The sequence below is a fragment of the Saccopteryx leptura genome, chromosome 4, assembly GCF_036850995.1.
Source record: "Saccopteryx leptura isolate mSacLep1 chromosome 4, mSacLep1_pri_phased_curated, whole genome shotgun sequence".
In the NCBI taxonomy this organism is placed as follows: domain Eukaryota; kingdom Metazoa; phylum Chordata; class Mammalia; order Chiroptera; family Emballonuridae; genus Saccopteryx; species Saccopteryx leptura.
The window spans coordinates 187551889-187567133 of NC_089506.1; the positions used below are offsets into that span (position 1 = coordinate 187551889).

Consider the following 15245-nt stretch of genomic DNA (forward strand, 5'->3'; position numbering starts at 1 on the left):
AGCTCAGTAGTAGAGTGTTAGCCCTGCATGTGGATGTCCTGGGTTTGATTCCCGGGTTCGATTCTTGGTCAGGGCACACAGGTGAGTGACTATCTGTTTCTCTACCTTTCTCCCTCTCTCTTCTCTCTCTCTCTTCCCCTTCACAACTATAGCTTGGTTGGAGCAAGTAGGTCCTGTGAGCTGAGTATGACCTCACCTCAGGTGCTAAAAATAAGTTGGTTGCCAATCAATGGAGCAACGGCTCCACATGGGTAGAGCATTGCCCTATAGGGGGCTTGCTGGTGGATCCCAGTTGCGGTGAATGTGGAAGTCTGTCTCTCTTCCTCCCTACTTCTCACTTAGGAAAAAAATTTTATATAGTTATTTGCAACAAATAAAATATACATATTTAAGGTTTATATGTGATGTTTTTATATATGCATATATTTTAAAATGATTTGTATAAATGAGTTGAAATATTCTTAGTGTGTGGTAAAAACACTCAAGACCTACTTCCTCAGTGAATTTCAAGTATATAACACAGTATTATTAACTATAGTCACCATGCTGTACATTAGGTCTCCAGTACTTATTTATCTTATAACTAATTTTGTACCCTCTGATTAGTATTTTAGTTCCACACTCCTAGGCTTTGATAACTATCATTCTATTTTGTTACTCTTAGTTTGACTTTTTTATTGCTTCATGTACAAGTGAGATCACACTATATATGTCTTTCTGTGCCTGACTTAATTTACTTAGCATGTTTTTCTCCAGGTTCATGTATGTTGTTGCAAATAACAGAATTTTCTAATTTTTCAAGGTTGAATAAAATTCCATTTGATATATATATATCTGTATATATACATATATTATATATAAGTGTGTATATAAGGACTTACTAGTGTCATTTTGTTAATTCAGGTGTGATAAATCCTTTGTTCCTTGTCCCTCTCTTCTTCCTGTTATTTTTTTGGATTTGATAAAATTTTATAGTTGTATGCTTTGATTTCCTTTTTATTTCCTGTGCTCTAATAGGTTTCTGCTTTGTGGTTACCAATAGGTTTACATTAAATAGTTTATAAATACAATAGTCTATTTAAGATGATAACAACTTAACTTTATTCTCATTCAGAAGTTAAATGCTTTTACTATCCACCTATTTTAAGTTTTTGATGTTGGTATTTACATTTTTTATTGTATATTCATGAATAAATTATTTTATCTATAGTTATTTTAATTATTTTGTCTATTAACCATTACACTAGAATTATAAGTGTTTTATATACCACCATAACAATATTACTGTATTTTGAATTTAGCTATATATTTACTTTTACCAAGTTTTATACTTTCATATGATTGCATGTTACTGGTTAGTATACTTATATTTTATCTTGAAGAACTCCATTTAGCATTTCTTGTAAGGCAGTTGTAGTGATAATGAACTCTGTCTACTTTTGTTTGTCTGAAAATGTCTTTGTTGCACCCTAATTTCTGAAGAATCACTTCTCCCAATAAAGCATTCTTGATTGGTAGGTTTTTTTTCTTTCAGTACTTTGAATATATCATCCCAGTCTTCTGGTCTTCAAGATTTTTGTTAAGAAATCTGCTGATAGCCTTAGAAGGGTTCTTTTATATGTGATAAGACCTTTTCTTTTGTTGCTTTTAAGATTTTCTCTTTGTTTTTTATTTTAGACCATTTTATTATGATGTGTTTTGATGAAGTATTTTTAGATCAATCTGGTGGGAACTTTTGAGCTTCATGTGTTGGGGTTTCCATGTATTTCCACAGATTTTGGAAGTTTTCAGACATTTTCTAAAATAACATTTCTGCCCCTTTGTTCCCCTCACCTTCTGGGACCCCCATAATGCAAATTCTGTCTGATAGTATCCCATAAGTTCTCTAGACTTTCTTTATATCTATTCATTCTTTTTTCCCTCCTGTGGCTGTATAATTTTAAATAATCTGTCTTCAAGTTCACTGATTCTTCTTCTGTTTTACTGAATCTGCTCTTGTAGCTCTGTTGCATTTTTTAGTTCAGCCATGTACTCTTCAGCTTTCATTTTTTTGTATTTTTTATATCTTTGTCGAACTTCTTATTTTGTTATTGTAGTTTTGTCCATGTGGTTAAACTTTTAAAAATTAAATTGGTTAACAACAACACACTGACACCATTGCAATACTACAGGGATTATGAAAATTTAGGAAAACATTATGACATTGATCAACAAGAGTACATAGATTTTGGGTATACATCTCCACATCATTTGAACAGTCGATTATGTTGTATACCCATCACCCAAAGTCAAATCATCCTCTGTCACCTTATATTTGTCCTTCTTTATACCTTTCCCCCAACCCCCTCCCCATGAACAGACACTTCTCCCAAGAAGAAATACAAATGATCTTGTTAATTTTTTCTTGTAGCTCTCTGAGCTTCTTTAGAACAATTATTTTGAATCCCTTGTCACACAATTTGTGATCTCCATTTCTTTAAGGTCAGTTACCACAAGTCTATTATGTGCCTTTGGTGATGTCATAATTCCCTGATTCTTCGTGATTCTTGTCATTCTTTAATAGTGTCTGTGCATTTGAAAAAACCGTCAACTCTTCCAGACTTTATGAAATGACTTAAGGGAAGACCTTTACTTGTGGTTTGGGACATATTGGAGTGTTCTTTGGTCCTCAGTGCTAGTTTGGGCATGTGTTGTGACTCTAGGTCAGTAGAGCATGGTTGGCTTAGGCAGCTGGAATTCACATCATCATCAACTGCACAAACCTTGGCAGCATGAGCTGTTCAGTCTCCATCGTAGCTGTAGGGGCTTCTGGGGTCATCACAGCAACAATAGGTCCAGAAACAAGAGACTGTCAGGCAGTAGTAGTAGCCAAAGTTGCTCATATAAAGCATTCACTGGTGGGCGCTAACCGCATATGTATGCCCAATGGTAATGGCCTGAACCAGTGTCAGGAACTGGGGCCAACTGTGGGCACAGTTTGCTTAGAGTGCCTGGGCTGTCAGTGTGCACTCACGTGGCTGCATGGGCTGGCTGCAAGCACATATTGCAGTGGGGGCTGGGGACTGGAGTTGAGGCTGACAGTGTGCATGTGTGCAGCTGCAAGGGTTAGCTGTGGACAAATGTGGTTTAGTCCACTAACAAGAGGCAGGGCTATCAGGTCCCTGAACAGCTGCAGGGAACTAGGCTAGTATTAAGCACACGGTCAGCCACATATGCCAGGGCTTGCTGCTGGAATGGATCCAATGTCTCAAGGTAGTAGCAAAACTTAGGGCAGTTCTGGTGGGTGTGGGGTGTAGTAAGGCAGAATTCAGGCTGCTAGAATCTGAAAATGTGAAATCCTTTGGAGCTTCAGCAGCAAATTCAGCAGGGAATTCACAGTGGCTGTGGTGGCTATTGGTTTCCTCAGCATCAGTCTTTTGGGGTCTTCTGCAGAGTAAGTAGCACATGGAAAAGCACGACAGCTTCTGACAAATGACTGATACTGGCAGTTCTTGCTCTTCTTTGTTTTTGCTGTCACTAGATTTTTCATCTATGCTGCTATAGTGAAACCAAAGCAGGCCATTTATACAGCATCTTAATTTTACAGAAAATTATTACTTACCTTGTTTTTCTTTTTCTTTTTCTTTTTTCTGTAAGAAAGGGAGTCTCCCAGGCTGAGGATTTTCCTCCTGGCACTGAGCAGTGCCAGCCTGGGGATGAGATGATGCAGGCAATATGAAACTATTCTCCTCCATTTTGTGCAGTTATTCTCAGGGTGTTTGCATCATTCTCTTGCTTTAGCCTCTTGAGCGAACTACTGAACTCTTCTAGACCTATTTTTTTTGCGGGGATAGCTGTCTAGATGTTCTTTGTGGGGAAATAGATGCTGGATTCTCTGCCATCTTGGTGCTGTTGCTCTGGGCTTTCATGATCAAATGTGATGTTAGCTGCACATTTGTTAGTAGATGCTCTTTATCAAGTTGAGAAAGTTTTCCTCTCTTCCTACTGGGTAAGTTTTTATCAGGAATGCTTATTGGAGAAATACATTTTAAAACAAAATATAATGTTAAAAGGTGGAAGAAAGTCTCAAATAGGTTGGTTTGATAGGTCAGTCCCAACCTGAGAAATAGAATTACTTCTTCCTTTTTCTTCTATTCCTGGTGGAAAAATGTAGGGAAAAAGATTTCTGTGTAATTTTATCATTTTTTAATAATAGCAAATAGGTTCCTAATCTTCAAATATTAATCACTTTTTTAAATCACCATATTAAGACATCCTTTTTAAAGTTGGTTATGTTGCATATATAAGTAAAAATGGAATTGATCTGAGGCAATATACTGTTTGCCAAGACTATCTGGCTATCTGACAAGAATCCCTTCCTATTGTGCATAACCCTGAAGGATGTAATAGGTCTTATTCTTATCTATTCCCCTGGAAAAGCAGTTTCCCTATCACATGATTCATTTGCATTAAAAAAGTGATTAGAATAAAGGCTAGAAACCATATCAGAGAGCTGAAGGTCTCCTCTGTCTTCCCAGGGTGCTAGACATTGGGGATAGGTATTTATAGAGTATCTAGCACAGGGCATGATACTATGTAGACAGTTACTAAATATTTGTTGAATAATTTACGCCCATTTAACAAAATTTCTACAACTGTTCTGACCTGCCCAAGTTATGTAGGGCAAAATGTCTTTTGCTTTTAATTCTAGCCTTTTGGTCCAGTGGGGTTTATGAAAAGTGCCATCTCTGTGGCTGAGGATGAAACCTGGAAGAGAGTACGAACATTGCTGTCTCCAACCTTCACCAGTGGAAAGCTCAAGGAGGTAGGAATATAAGAGGACTTTTAATCAGGTACTTGAAAGGATGCATCTGGGGACAGGTAGAAAATATGATATTTTCCTTCTAAGGATAGCCACTGAGTTTGAGCTTCCTAAAAATGCTCTTTTCTCTTTGTGTCCTAGAAGTGACATTATAAAATCTATTATCAAATATCACTTACTGTTCCATGTTTGTGAAAGCCAGGTCCTTCCAGGACTTGATTATTCACAATTAACTTCAGATGATATTATATTTTGTGTCTAGATGTTCCCCATCATTCACCAGTATGCAGATGTGTTGGTGAGCAATGTGAGGAAGGAAACAGAACAAGGCAAACCTGTCAACTTGAAAGAGTAAGTAGGAGCCCAGATGCTGGGATTCTGAGCTCTGCCTCCAGAACCTGCAGCTTCCACCACAGAGCTGCAATTCCCACTGGTGAGTCACTCTTGTGACCAAACAGAAGTAGGTGTGTGGTGTTAGAACTCCAGTGGGCTACCCACCAAGATGTGGCTCACCCTGAAAAGGAGGGCAGCTAGGAGAGAAATGCCTTCTCTTGGGTACATAAGCGAGGATTAAATTATCCACTTAATTGTTACCTTGGATACTCTGGAAGACAAAAATACATAGTTTAAAAACAAGAAACACGATCATACTATAAAGTGTTTAATGTAGAGTGTGAGATAGTGGCAGAGGAAGGCACTGGTGCATATCGATGGGCAGTGGGTAGGGCAAGGATGCTACAACATGAAACTTGGAACAACTTAAATCCCTTCATGATTTTGGTGAGGGTACCAGCAAAATACTAAATATTAAATCTTATCAGCATTCCTCCTTTCTTTATTCCCAAAAGAGAGAAGGTCCAGTACAGACTAGGGGTAGGGTGACCATATCACTTATTGTCTAGAGTAAGGTATTTTTAATTATGCAGGAGCAGCAGATGTAAACTGGCAAAACTGGGGACATAAGATCACTTACCTATGGGATTCCCTCAGATCGATTTTAGACTGATTTATTTTTATTATTTTTAAACCAGGGACATTCTTCTTACACTTTACAGAAATGAGTCTGCCCTCAGGGCAATCTCAGATCACTGGAATTGAGGAGAGGGAGTCTTTCAGGAGCTTTAGCAGGAATACAGAGAAGGAGGGATGACATTCCAGGCAACTCCGAGCCGGGTGCCGCTGTTCTGTGATGGGCTGAAGAGGAATCAGCTCTGAGTATAGAGACTGTGGTGAGGCAAGACTCAGACCAATGTCAGCTCTCTTGATCCCACTAAAGAGTTAGTTATCTATCTTCTGTCCTGCTTGAGCACAGTACAGCTACTATTGCCCAGACTCAGTGCACACCACTGTAATTTGTCTGGTTATGGGTCTCCAATCCTCTGACTGACCTTCTTGCACCCATAGCTGGGTCTAACTTGCCTTAGTGTCCCCATAACCCCAGCACAGGGCCAGCTGCATCATTGGCACCTGAAAACATGGCATGACTGATTGTTACAAGAACATAGATTTTCCAGATGCTCCAGCAGGTGCTTTGGACAGTTGTGTGACTCTTCACTTGGACATATGAGTTTACATGCCGTTCTTGTTGTATGTGTTGGATGAGGATAGTGAAGAGGTGCGGACTCCAATTTTTCACATATTTCTTTCTCTACCCAGCTTCTTTGGGGCCTACAGCATGGATGTAATTACTAGCACATCATTTGGAGTGAACATCGATTCCCTCAACAACCCACAAGATCCCTTTGTGGAAAATACCAAGAAGCTTTTAAAATTTAGCCTCCTCGATCCATTTCTTGTCTCAGTAGGTATGTAGACTACTATATTCCTCTTTCCTTCTCCCTCACTCCACCCTCCCTTTGTCTCTTCCTTCCACCCTCCTTCCTCCATCTCGCTTCCACATTTACCTTTCTTCCTTCTTTCTTTTAAAAACTTTATTGAGAAATAATTCACATACTATATAACTCATCTATTTAAAATGTACACCTAGTTTACTACCTAGTTTCCATTGACAGATAAATAAATAAAAAAAATGTAATATACACACAGGCATGCATACCCACACACAATAGTATACTATTTAGCCATAAAAAGGAAGTAAATTCTGCCACTTTTGAATATATGGATGGACCTATGAAGTATATGCTAAGTGAAATAAGTAGACAGAGAAAGGCAAATACGTTATGACTACACTTCTGTGGAGAATCTAAAACAAGACGAAACAAAAGAAGCAAACAAACAAGACAGAAACAAACTCAAGGATACAGAAAACAAACTGAGGGCTGCCAGATAGGAGGGGTATTGGGAGGATGTGTGAAGAAGGTATAATGAATTAAGAAGTAAAAATTGTCAGTTATGAAATATAGTCATAGGGATGTATAGTACCAAATAGAAAATATAGTCAATAATATTGTAATAATTCTGTGTGGTGTCAGATGGGTAATAGACTCATTAGGGTGATCATTCATAAGGTATAGAAATGTCTACTAAGTATATTGATCACCTGAAACTAGTATATTATATATCAACTGTAATTTAAAAATAAATGTAATTAAAAATTTTTTTTATAAATAAATTTTATTAATGTTAATGGGGTGACATCAATAAATCAGGGTACATATATTCAAAGAAAACATGTCCAGGTTATCTTGTCATTCAATTATGTTGCATACCCATCACCCAAAGTCAGATTGTCTTCTGTCACCTTCTATCTAGTTTTCTTTGTGCCCCTCCCCCTCCCCGTTTCCCTCTCCCTTTCCCCCCTCCCCCTGTAACCACCACACTCTTATCAATGTCTCTTAGTTTCACTTTTATGTCCCACCTACGTATGGAATAATGCAGTTCCTGTTTTTTTCTGATTTACTTATTTCACTTCATATAATGTTATCAAGATCTCACTATTTTGCTGTAAATGATCCGATGTCATCATTTCTTATGGCTGAGTAGTATTCCATAGTGTATATGTACCACATCTTCTTTATCCAGTCATCTATTGACGGGCTTTTTGGTTGTTTCCATGTCCTGGCCACTGTGAACAATGCTGCAATAAACATGGGGCTGCATGTGTCTTTACGTACCAATGTTTCTGAGTTTTTGGGGTATATACCCAGTAGAGGGATTGCTGGGTCATAAGGCAATTCTATTTTCAGTTTTTTGAGGAACCACCATACTTTCTTCTATAATGGTTGTACTACTTTACATTCCCACCAACAGCGAATGAGGGTTCCTTTTTCTCCACAGCCTCTCCAACATTTGCTATTACTTGTCTTGTTGATAATAGCTAATCTAACAGATGTGAGGTGGTATCTCATTGCTGTTTTGATGTGCATTTCTCTAATAACTAAAGAAGATGAGCATCTTTTCATATATCTGTTGGCCATTTGTATTTCTTCCTGGGAGAAGTGTCTGTTCATGTCCTCTTCCCATTTTTTTATTGGATTGTTTGTTTGTTTGTTGTTGAGTTTTATGAGTTCTTTGTATATTTTGGATATTAGGCCCTTATCTGAGCTGTTGTTTGAAAATATCATTTCCCATTTAGTTGGCTGGCTGTTTATTTTATTATCAGTTTCTCTTGCTGGGCAAAAATTTTTTAGTCTGATGTAGTCCCATTCATTAATTTTTGCCTTCACTTCTCTTGCCATTGGAGTCAAATTCATAAAATGTTCTTTAAAACCCAGGTCCATGAGTTTAGTACCTATGTCTTCTTCTATGTACTTTATTGTTTCAGGTCTTATATTTAGGTCTTTGATCCATTTTGAATTAATTTTAGTACAAGGGGACAAGCTGTAGTCGAGTTTCATTCTTTTGCATGTGGCTTTCCAGTTTTCCCAACACCATTTATTGAAGAGGCTTTCTTTTCTCCATTGTGTGTTGTTGGCCCCTTTATCAAAAATTATTTAACTATATATATGTGGTTTTATTTCTGGACTTTCTATTCTGTTCCATTGGTCTGAGTGTCTATTTTTCTGCCAATACCATGTTGTTTTGATTAGTTGACCTTAGACATGTGAGTATATTTTGGACTCTGAATTCTATTCTGTTGATCTATATGTCTGTCCCATGCCAGTACCACAGTGCCTTAATTATAATAGCTTTGGGTAAGTTTTGAACATCAGGATGGGCCCTGGCTGGTTGGCTTAGTGGAGAGAGCATTGGCCCAGCATATGGACATTCCAGGTTCGATTCCTGGTCAGGGCACACAAGAGAAGTGACCATTTGCTGCTCTCCCTACACCCGCTACCCCTTTTCTCCCTCTTCCCCTCCTGCAGTCAGTGGTTTGATTGGTTTGAGTGTCACCCTGGCACTGAAAATGGCTCAGCTGGTCTGAGCACATCAGCCTCAGGTGCTAAAAATAGCTCAGTTGATTCAAACATCAGCCTCTGATGGGGCTGCCAAGTAGATCCCAGTCAGAGCTGATGTGGCAGTCTTCCCACATTTTCCCCTACTCAGAAAGAAAAGAGAAAAAAAAAAAGAAAATCAGGAAGTTTGAGTTTTACAAGTTTATTCTTCCCTCCCCCCCACCCCTGATTTGGCCATACTGGGTGTATCTTTTGCAATTTTATAAAAATTTTAAAGTTAGCTTGTCTATTTTTATAAATAAACACATTAAGAGTCTGATAGCAAATGTGTTAAATCTACATAAGACTCACCTATAATTAAACTCTTCGATACAATGATTGTTGATATTTTGATATAATAGTGTTTCACATTGTTAATGTATGTGCACCTGACTGCTATCTCTTGAACAATATGATTAATTAAAGTGTCAGAATCTAGTCTGGTTTATTCAAAGACAGTCTAGTTTAATAGTAAAAGTCAAAGCCATTCCAGAACATAATCCTGTTCCTTTAGTCACCCAAAAGATGAGAAGGGGCCACTGACCTCACTGGTATAGTGGTGCCCCGCATGTGTGGACATGCCCTCGCTCAGTCATGGCCTTGTGTCTGAGCAAAGGTCATAGAGGGAATGGCTTCTGGTTAAGGAGCCTGGTGTCTTTTACTCTTCTGGTTGGTAGAGAAAATTTTAATAGCTCTGGGTACATTTCATATTTTTATTGGCTTTCTTTTTTCTTACAGCGCTCTTTCCATTCCTCAACCCAGTTTTTGAAGCATTAAATATTTATTTGTTTCCAAAACGTGTTACTGATTTTTTCAAAAAATCTATAAAAAGGATGAAAGAAAGTCGCCTTCATGATAAAGAAAAGGTAAAATCTGTTTGTGGTTACATGAGTGTATTCACTTTTTGATAATTTATTGAACTGTATACATATGATTTGCGCACTTCTCTTTTTCTTTTCAGCATTTTATTTATTTATTTTAGGGAAGAAAGAGAGAGAGAGAGAGAGAGAGAGAGAGAAGTGGGGAAGAGCAGGAAGCATTAACTCCCATTTGTGCTTTGACCAGGCAAGCCTTACGTTTTGGACCAGCGACCTCAGTGCTCCAGGTCGCTTTATCCACTGCGCCACCACAGGCCAGGCACGGTTTTATATTAGGTGTTCTCTTTTCTGCATTTTAAAAAATACTTTATTTATTCAATTTTTAGAGAGGGAAGGGGAGAGAGAGAGAGAGAGAGAGAGAGAGAGAGATAGATAAAGAGAGAGAGAAAGAGGAGTGGGGAGGAGCAGGAAGCATCAACTCCAATATATGCGTTGACCAGGCAAGCCCAGGGTTTCAAACTGGTGACCTCTCTGTTCCAGGTCGATGCTTTATCCCACTGTGCCACCACAGGTCAGGCCTCTTTTTCTTAAGGTAGGCAGAGAACTCTAGGTTTACAGGAGGAAAGTTAAAACATTTTGTGGAGAATGAAGAAGGTGAAGGTTAAGAAAGGAAATAAAACTGAGTCAGAGAGACATTGTTTAAAATGTAATAAGCACAAAGATTATATTACTGCATGAATATTATTAAGATAGAAGTTTAGCACTAACCTTCAGTAAATAGTCAAAGTATAAAAATTACTGTTTAAAAATTATTTTCCTGGTATCATAATTCCCTAGATTTTAAATTGGCAAATAATCACACCAGTTCCAAGCCTCTTTGATCTATTCTGCAATGGCAGTTTCCATTCGGAAGCTGGTGGAGCGCCCTCGATCCTAAATTGAAGCCTGCTCAGAGACTGAGAGGGCAGGCGTCTTCTCTGGGCATTGAGGTTGCCTTCACAGGCCTGGGGGCCAGCACGCAAATGTCTGCAGGTCATGAGGATAGGGCCAGGTACCCAGGATTGCACTGAATGTTGTGGAGAGTTCTGGGATAGGGAGGCATTTGAAACTGCTCACAGAAAAACTGCCAATAAAGTCTTCAAAAGTCAGGGGAGATTAATCTGTGTGGCCATTTATTAAGAATTAAGGTTAGAGAAAAAAAATGATTGAGGTTAGAGACTTTTTTGTGAACAAGCAGGTCTGACAAGAGATGGAGCAGGAAACTCTTTGGCCAGGAAGCCTTGTTCAAAAGCCAGAGAAGCTGAAGATCAGAGAGATGGGGGCCAAAAACACCTGGATATAATGGCTGGATTTGTCTCAGGGAAACATCCTGCTCTCTAAGATTAGTAGCTGGATGTTTCTATTCGCAATGACTCAGGCAGCACTGGTCACACTTCTGGACTTAATGGGGCCATATTATGAGGAAAGAAATTGAATATTTCACTCTTGACTTATTTCAAACATTGAAATTTCTCCTTCTGCTTCCAGCACCGGGTGGATTTGCTTCAGCTGATGATTAACTCCCAGAAGTCCAAGGAAACAGACTCCCACAAAGGTAAACAAGGTGTTCTTCAGAGGGCCATTGTTGGGAAGCTCTGAAGTGGGAGCTGGTTCTGAAAATGTGCATGAAATTTTCCTGGCAGATAATAATTTCAGCCAAATTGAAGAAAGACATGTTTAGGTATAAATGATAGCCAGAGGCACTTTCTACAGGCATGCAGACACAACTTTGTTCCAAGCTTGAAGGGCACCATAAACAAGATTTTTCTGTTGTTGTTGTTGGTATTTTGTATTTTTCTGAAGTGAGAAGCAGGGAGGCAGAGAGACAGACTCTCTCATGTGCCTGATCAGGATCCACCCGGCATGCCCACTAGGGGGCGATGCTATGCTCATCTGGGGCATTGCTCCGTTGAGCCCAAAGGCATTATAGCGCCTGAGGCGGAGGCTATGGAGCTGTCCTCAGTTCCCGGGCCAACTTTGTTCCAATGGAGCCTTGGCTGCAGGGGGCGAAGAGAGAGATAGAGAGAAAGGAGAGGGGGAAGGGTGGATAAGCAGATGGGCACTTCTCCTGTGTGCTCTGGCCAGAAATCAAACCCAGAACTTCCACATGCGGGGCTGACACTCTACCACTAAGCCAAGCAGCCAGGGCCATAAACAAGAATTTTATGTCTAGAAGTTAGCAGTGGCCTGTGAATCACCTGCATCAAAACCTCTGGAGAGCTTGTTTCCAGTGTCCATCTCTGGCCTCACCCAGTCGCACTGACTCAGAACCTCTGTTTGGAAATTTGCATTAAGCTTTCATCATGTTAGGAGGCACATTGCCCCAGTGTTGGTAACCTTAACTTGGAACTCTTGGTTAAAATTGTGTTCACTAGATTAACTGTGAAGTTTAGTTTTCCTCTTATATTAACAAGTAACTTTTGGGAAGCTGTTGAGACTAAGTAAATATTCTGTTCCTCTTCAAACTTTCACCTACTATTTTTATCATCCATTATTGGATTTTAACTGAAATCATTATTAACTTAATGGTTGCAAAATGATGACTTTCTTTTCATTTGTTTTACATATATGAATTACTACTTCATTGTAAGGAAAAGCTTTTCATTCTTATTTATTTATATCAATATGAACTAATATATTATAAATTTACACTCTTACTTCATTCTTTTTTTGTTTGTTTGATGGCCAAATTCTCACAGGTTTGTTCACTGGAGTTTTTTTAAGTGGGCTCTGGGTTCCTTCCTCTCTTTTAATTTTTCCAATAGATATTATTTTTTAGGACACTCTTAGGTTCACAGCAAAATTGAGAGGAAGGTGCAGAGATTTCCAGTACACCACTTCTCCCTACATGTACACAGCTTCCCTGATGACAAATCCCTCACAGGTGTGGATCATTTGGCACAATCAGTGAACCTACATTCACACATGAGTTTCTATTAGGGTTCACTCTTGGTGTTGTACATTCTTGGTTTCTCTTTATTTCCCCAGATCAGCCCTCAAATCAGTCACTTCTCAAAGGAGCTCTGGTTCATTATAGTGAGAAGCGATATTTAGAACCCAAAATCTGTGATCTGGGCGTGTTCATTCCTACCAGGGTGTTTTTGTTTCTAGCTCTCCTTGGTGGACAAACCTAAGAACATCGAATATATTTACATAGGTCTGGCAAACATAAATATTTCCATATATACCCATAAACAGACCAGTGATATAAACATATTCTCTCTCCATCTCTGCCTCTCAAAAATCTTTGATTTAAAGTTTATTTCCATAATATAAATAATGCCATCATGGTTAATTTTAAAGTACCAATAGTTTGACAACCATCTCACAAAATGGCTATCTAAATATTTAATATTTTTTTCTAGAACACAGTTATGAGATGACTCTAACACAGCACTATACGTGAATATCTGTCTAGAATTCCTCCCTCCCTCCCTCCCTCCCTCCCTCCCTCCCTCCCTTCCTCCCTCCCTCCCTCCCTCCCTTCCTCCCTCCCTCTCTCCCTCCCTCTCTCCCTCCCTCCCTCCCTTCTGTCTTCTTTCTATTTCTTTCTTTTCTTTTTTTTTTTTTTGTGTTTTTCTGAAGTTGGAAATGGAGACAGTCAGACAGACTCCCGCATGCGCCCAACCGGGATCCACCTGGCATGCCGACCAGGGGGCGATGTTCCGCCCATCTGGGGAGCCACTCTGCCGCAACCAGAGCCATTCTAGCACCTGAGGCAGAGGCCATAGAGCCATCCTCAGTGCCCGGGCCAACTTTGCTCCAATGGAGCCTTGGCTGCAGGAGGGGAAGAGAGAGACAGAGAGGTAGGAGAGGGGGAGGGGTGGAGAAGCAGATGGGCGCCTCTCCTGTGTGCCCTGGCCGGGAATCAAACCCAGGACTCCTGCACGCCAGGCCGACGCTCTACCACAGAGCCAACAGGCCAGGGCCTCTATTTCTTTTATTAAATGTTCATCCATATATCTATCTACAATGGTCCAATACAACCTTCTATGATGGAGGAAATGATATACTATATTTTTTGCTCCATAAGATGTACTTTTTTCCCCCCAAAAGTGGAGGGGAAAATGCCCATGTGTCTTATGGAATGAAAAATACGGTATTTTATTAAATATTTTAACACATCATTTCGTTCAGAATATTTTTTTATATTTTCCTCCTTAAAACCCTAGCTGTGTCTTATGGTCAGGTGCATTTATGGAGCAAAAATACGGTTATATGCATTACTTAATACTGTAACTACTAGACACATGTGGCTATTGAGCATTAGTTTTATAGTCAGTGCAACCGAAAACATAATCTTAAATTGTATTTAATTTTAATTAATTAAAATACAAATTTTAATGATCACTTGTGGCTTGTGGCTACCATATTAGACAGCACAACCTTAAACTATGAATATGGGGTATATGCTAACTATGGGAAAGAATTTGATAGTTGAATTTATCCCCCCAAAAGCATCACAGAAATCCCATTAGAAAGTCAGAACTCTATGACGACCTTTGTACACTTATTTTGAGTTGTAAATTACATGGTTGGGTGAGCACTGTGTTTATTTTAATGCCCTAGATGTCTAAAGGTGCTAATATGCTCCAAACAGATTAGAGCTTAACCATGCCTTGTATCATGAGGTCGATTTGAACACAGGGGCTATTTGCTGAGCATAAAATAGAGCAGAGAGAAGGGCTACGTGCTGAGAAAGATGATATTCAGGTTGTGATTGAATAAACATTGCTAATTCCAGTCACTGAACCCTACATTTCTATATTTCATACTGTCCAATGCCCTTCTACTGGCACATTCTTCTGCTATTTTAATGCCACAAACACACACATACGAAATAGACTAAGACCAGTCACCAATCTGCTATTCTTTTTTTTCTATCTGTTGTTTTTGCACATATCTAACACCATTCATTTTGAAGAAATGTGTTCCAGGTCTTCAATTACCTGATGGCTCTTAAAGGTATAATCCATGCTTACCAAGCTAGATTGTACACACAAATCACATCTCTTTTGTAAATACTATCTTTAATTAGAGTTTACATTTAATATTATCTTGTATTAGTTTCAGGTGTACAGTTAGATTGTCGGTTAGACAATCATATACTTTACAGAGTGATCTCTCTAATTCTTCAAGTATCCACCTGACACCATGTGTAGTTATTACAATATTATTGAGTGCATTCCCTATGCCATCCTTTACATCCACAGTATTATTTTATAACTACCAATTTGTACTTCTTAATCCCTT

The 15245-nt window shown here is 39.0% G+C and overlaps 1 protein-coding gene across 1 annotated transcript in view; it reads left to right on the forward strand.

The window, feature by feature from the left end:
- LOC136403443 (cytochrome P450 3A12-like) overlaps positions 1–15245 on the forward strand; it is a 37071-nt gene that overhangs the window by 10664 nt on the left and 11162 nt on the right. The window contains exons 5-9 of the mRNA XM_066382181.1: positions 4691–4804; positions 5064–5152; positions 6458–6606; positions 9874–10001; positions 11481–11547. Coding sequence (XP_066238278.1) covers positions 4691–4804; positions 5064–5152; positions 6458–6606; positions 9874–10001; positions 11481–11547 — 547 coding nt within the window. The remainder of the gene's footprint in view (positions 1–4690; positions 4805–5063; positions 5153–6457; positions 6607–9873; positions 10002–11480; positions 11548–15245) is intronic.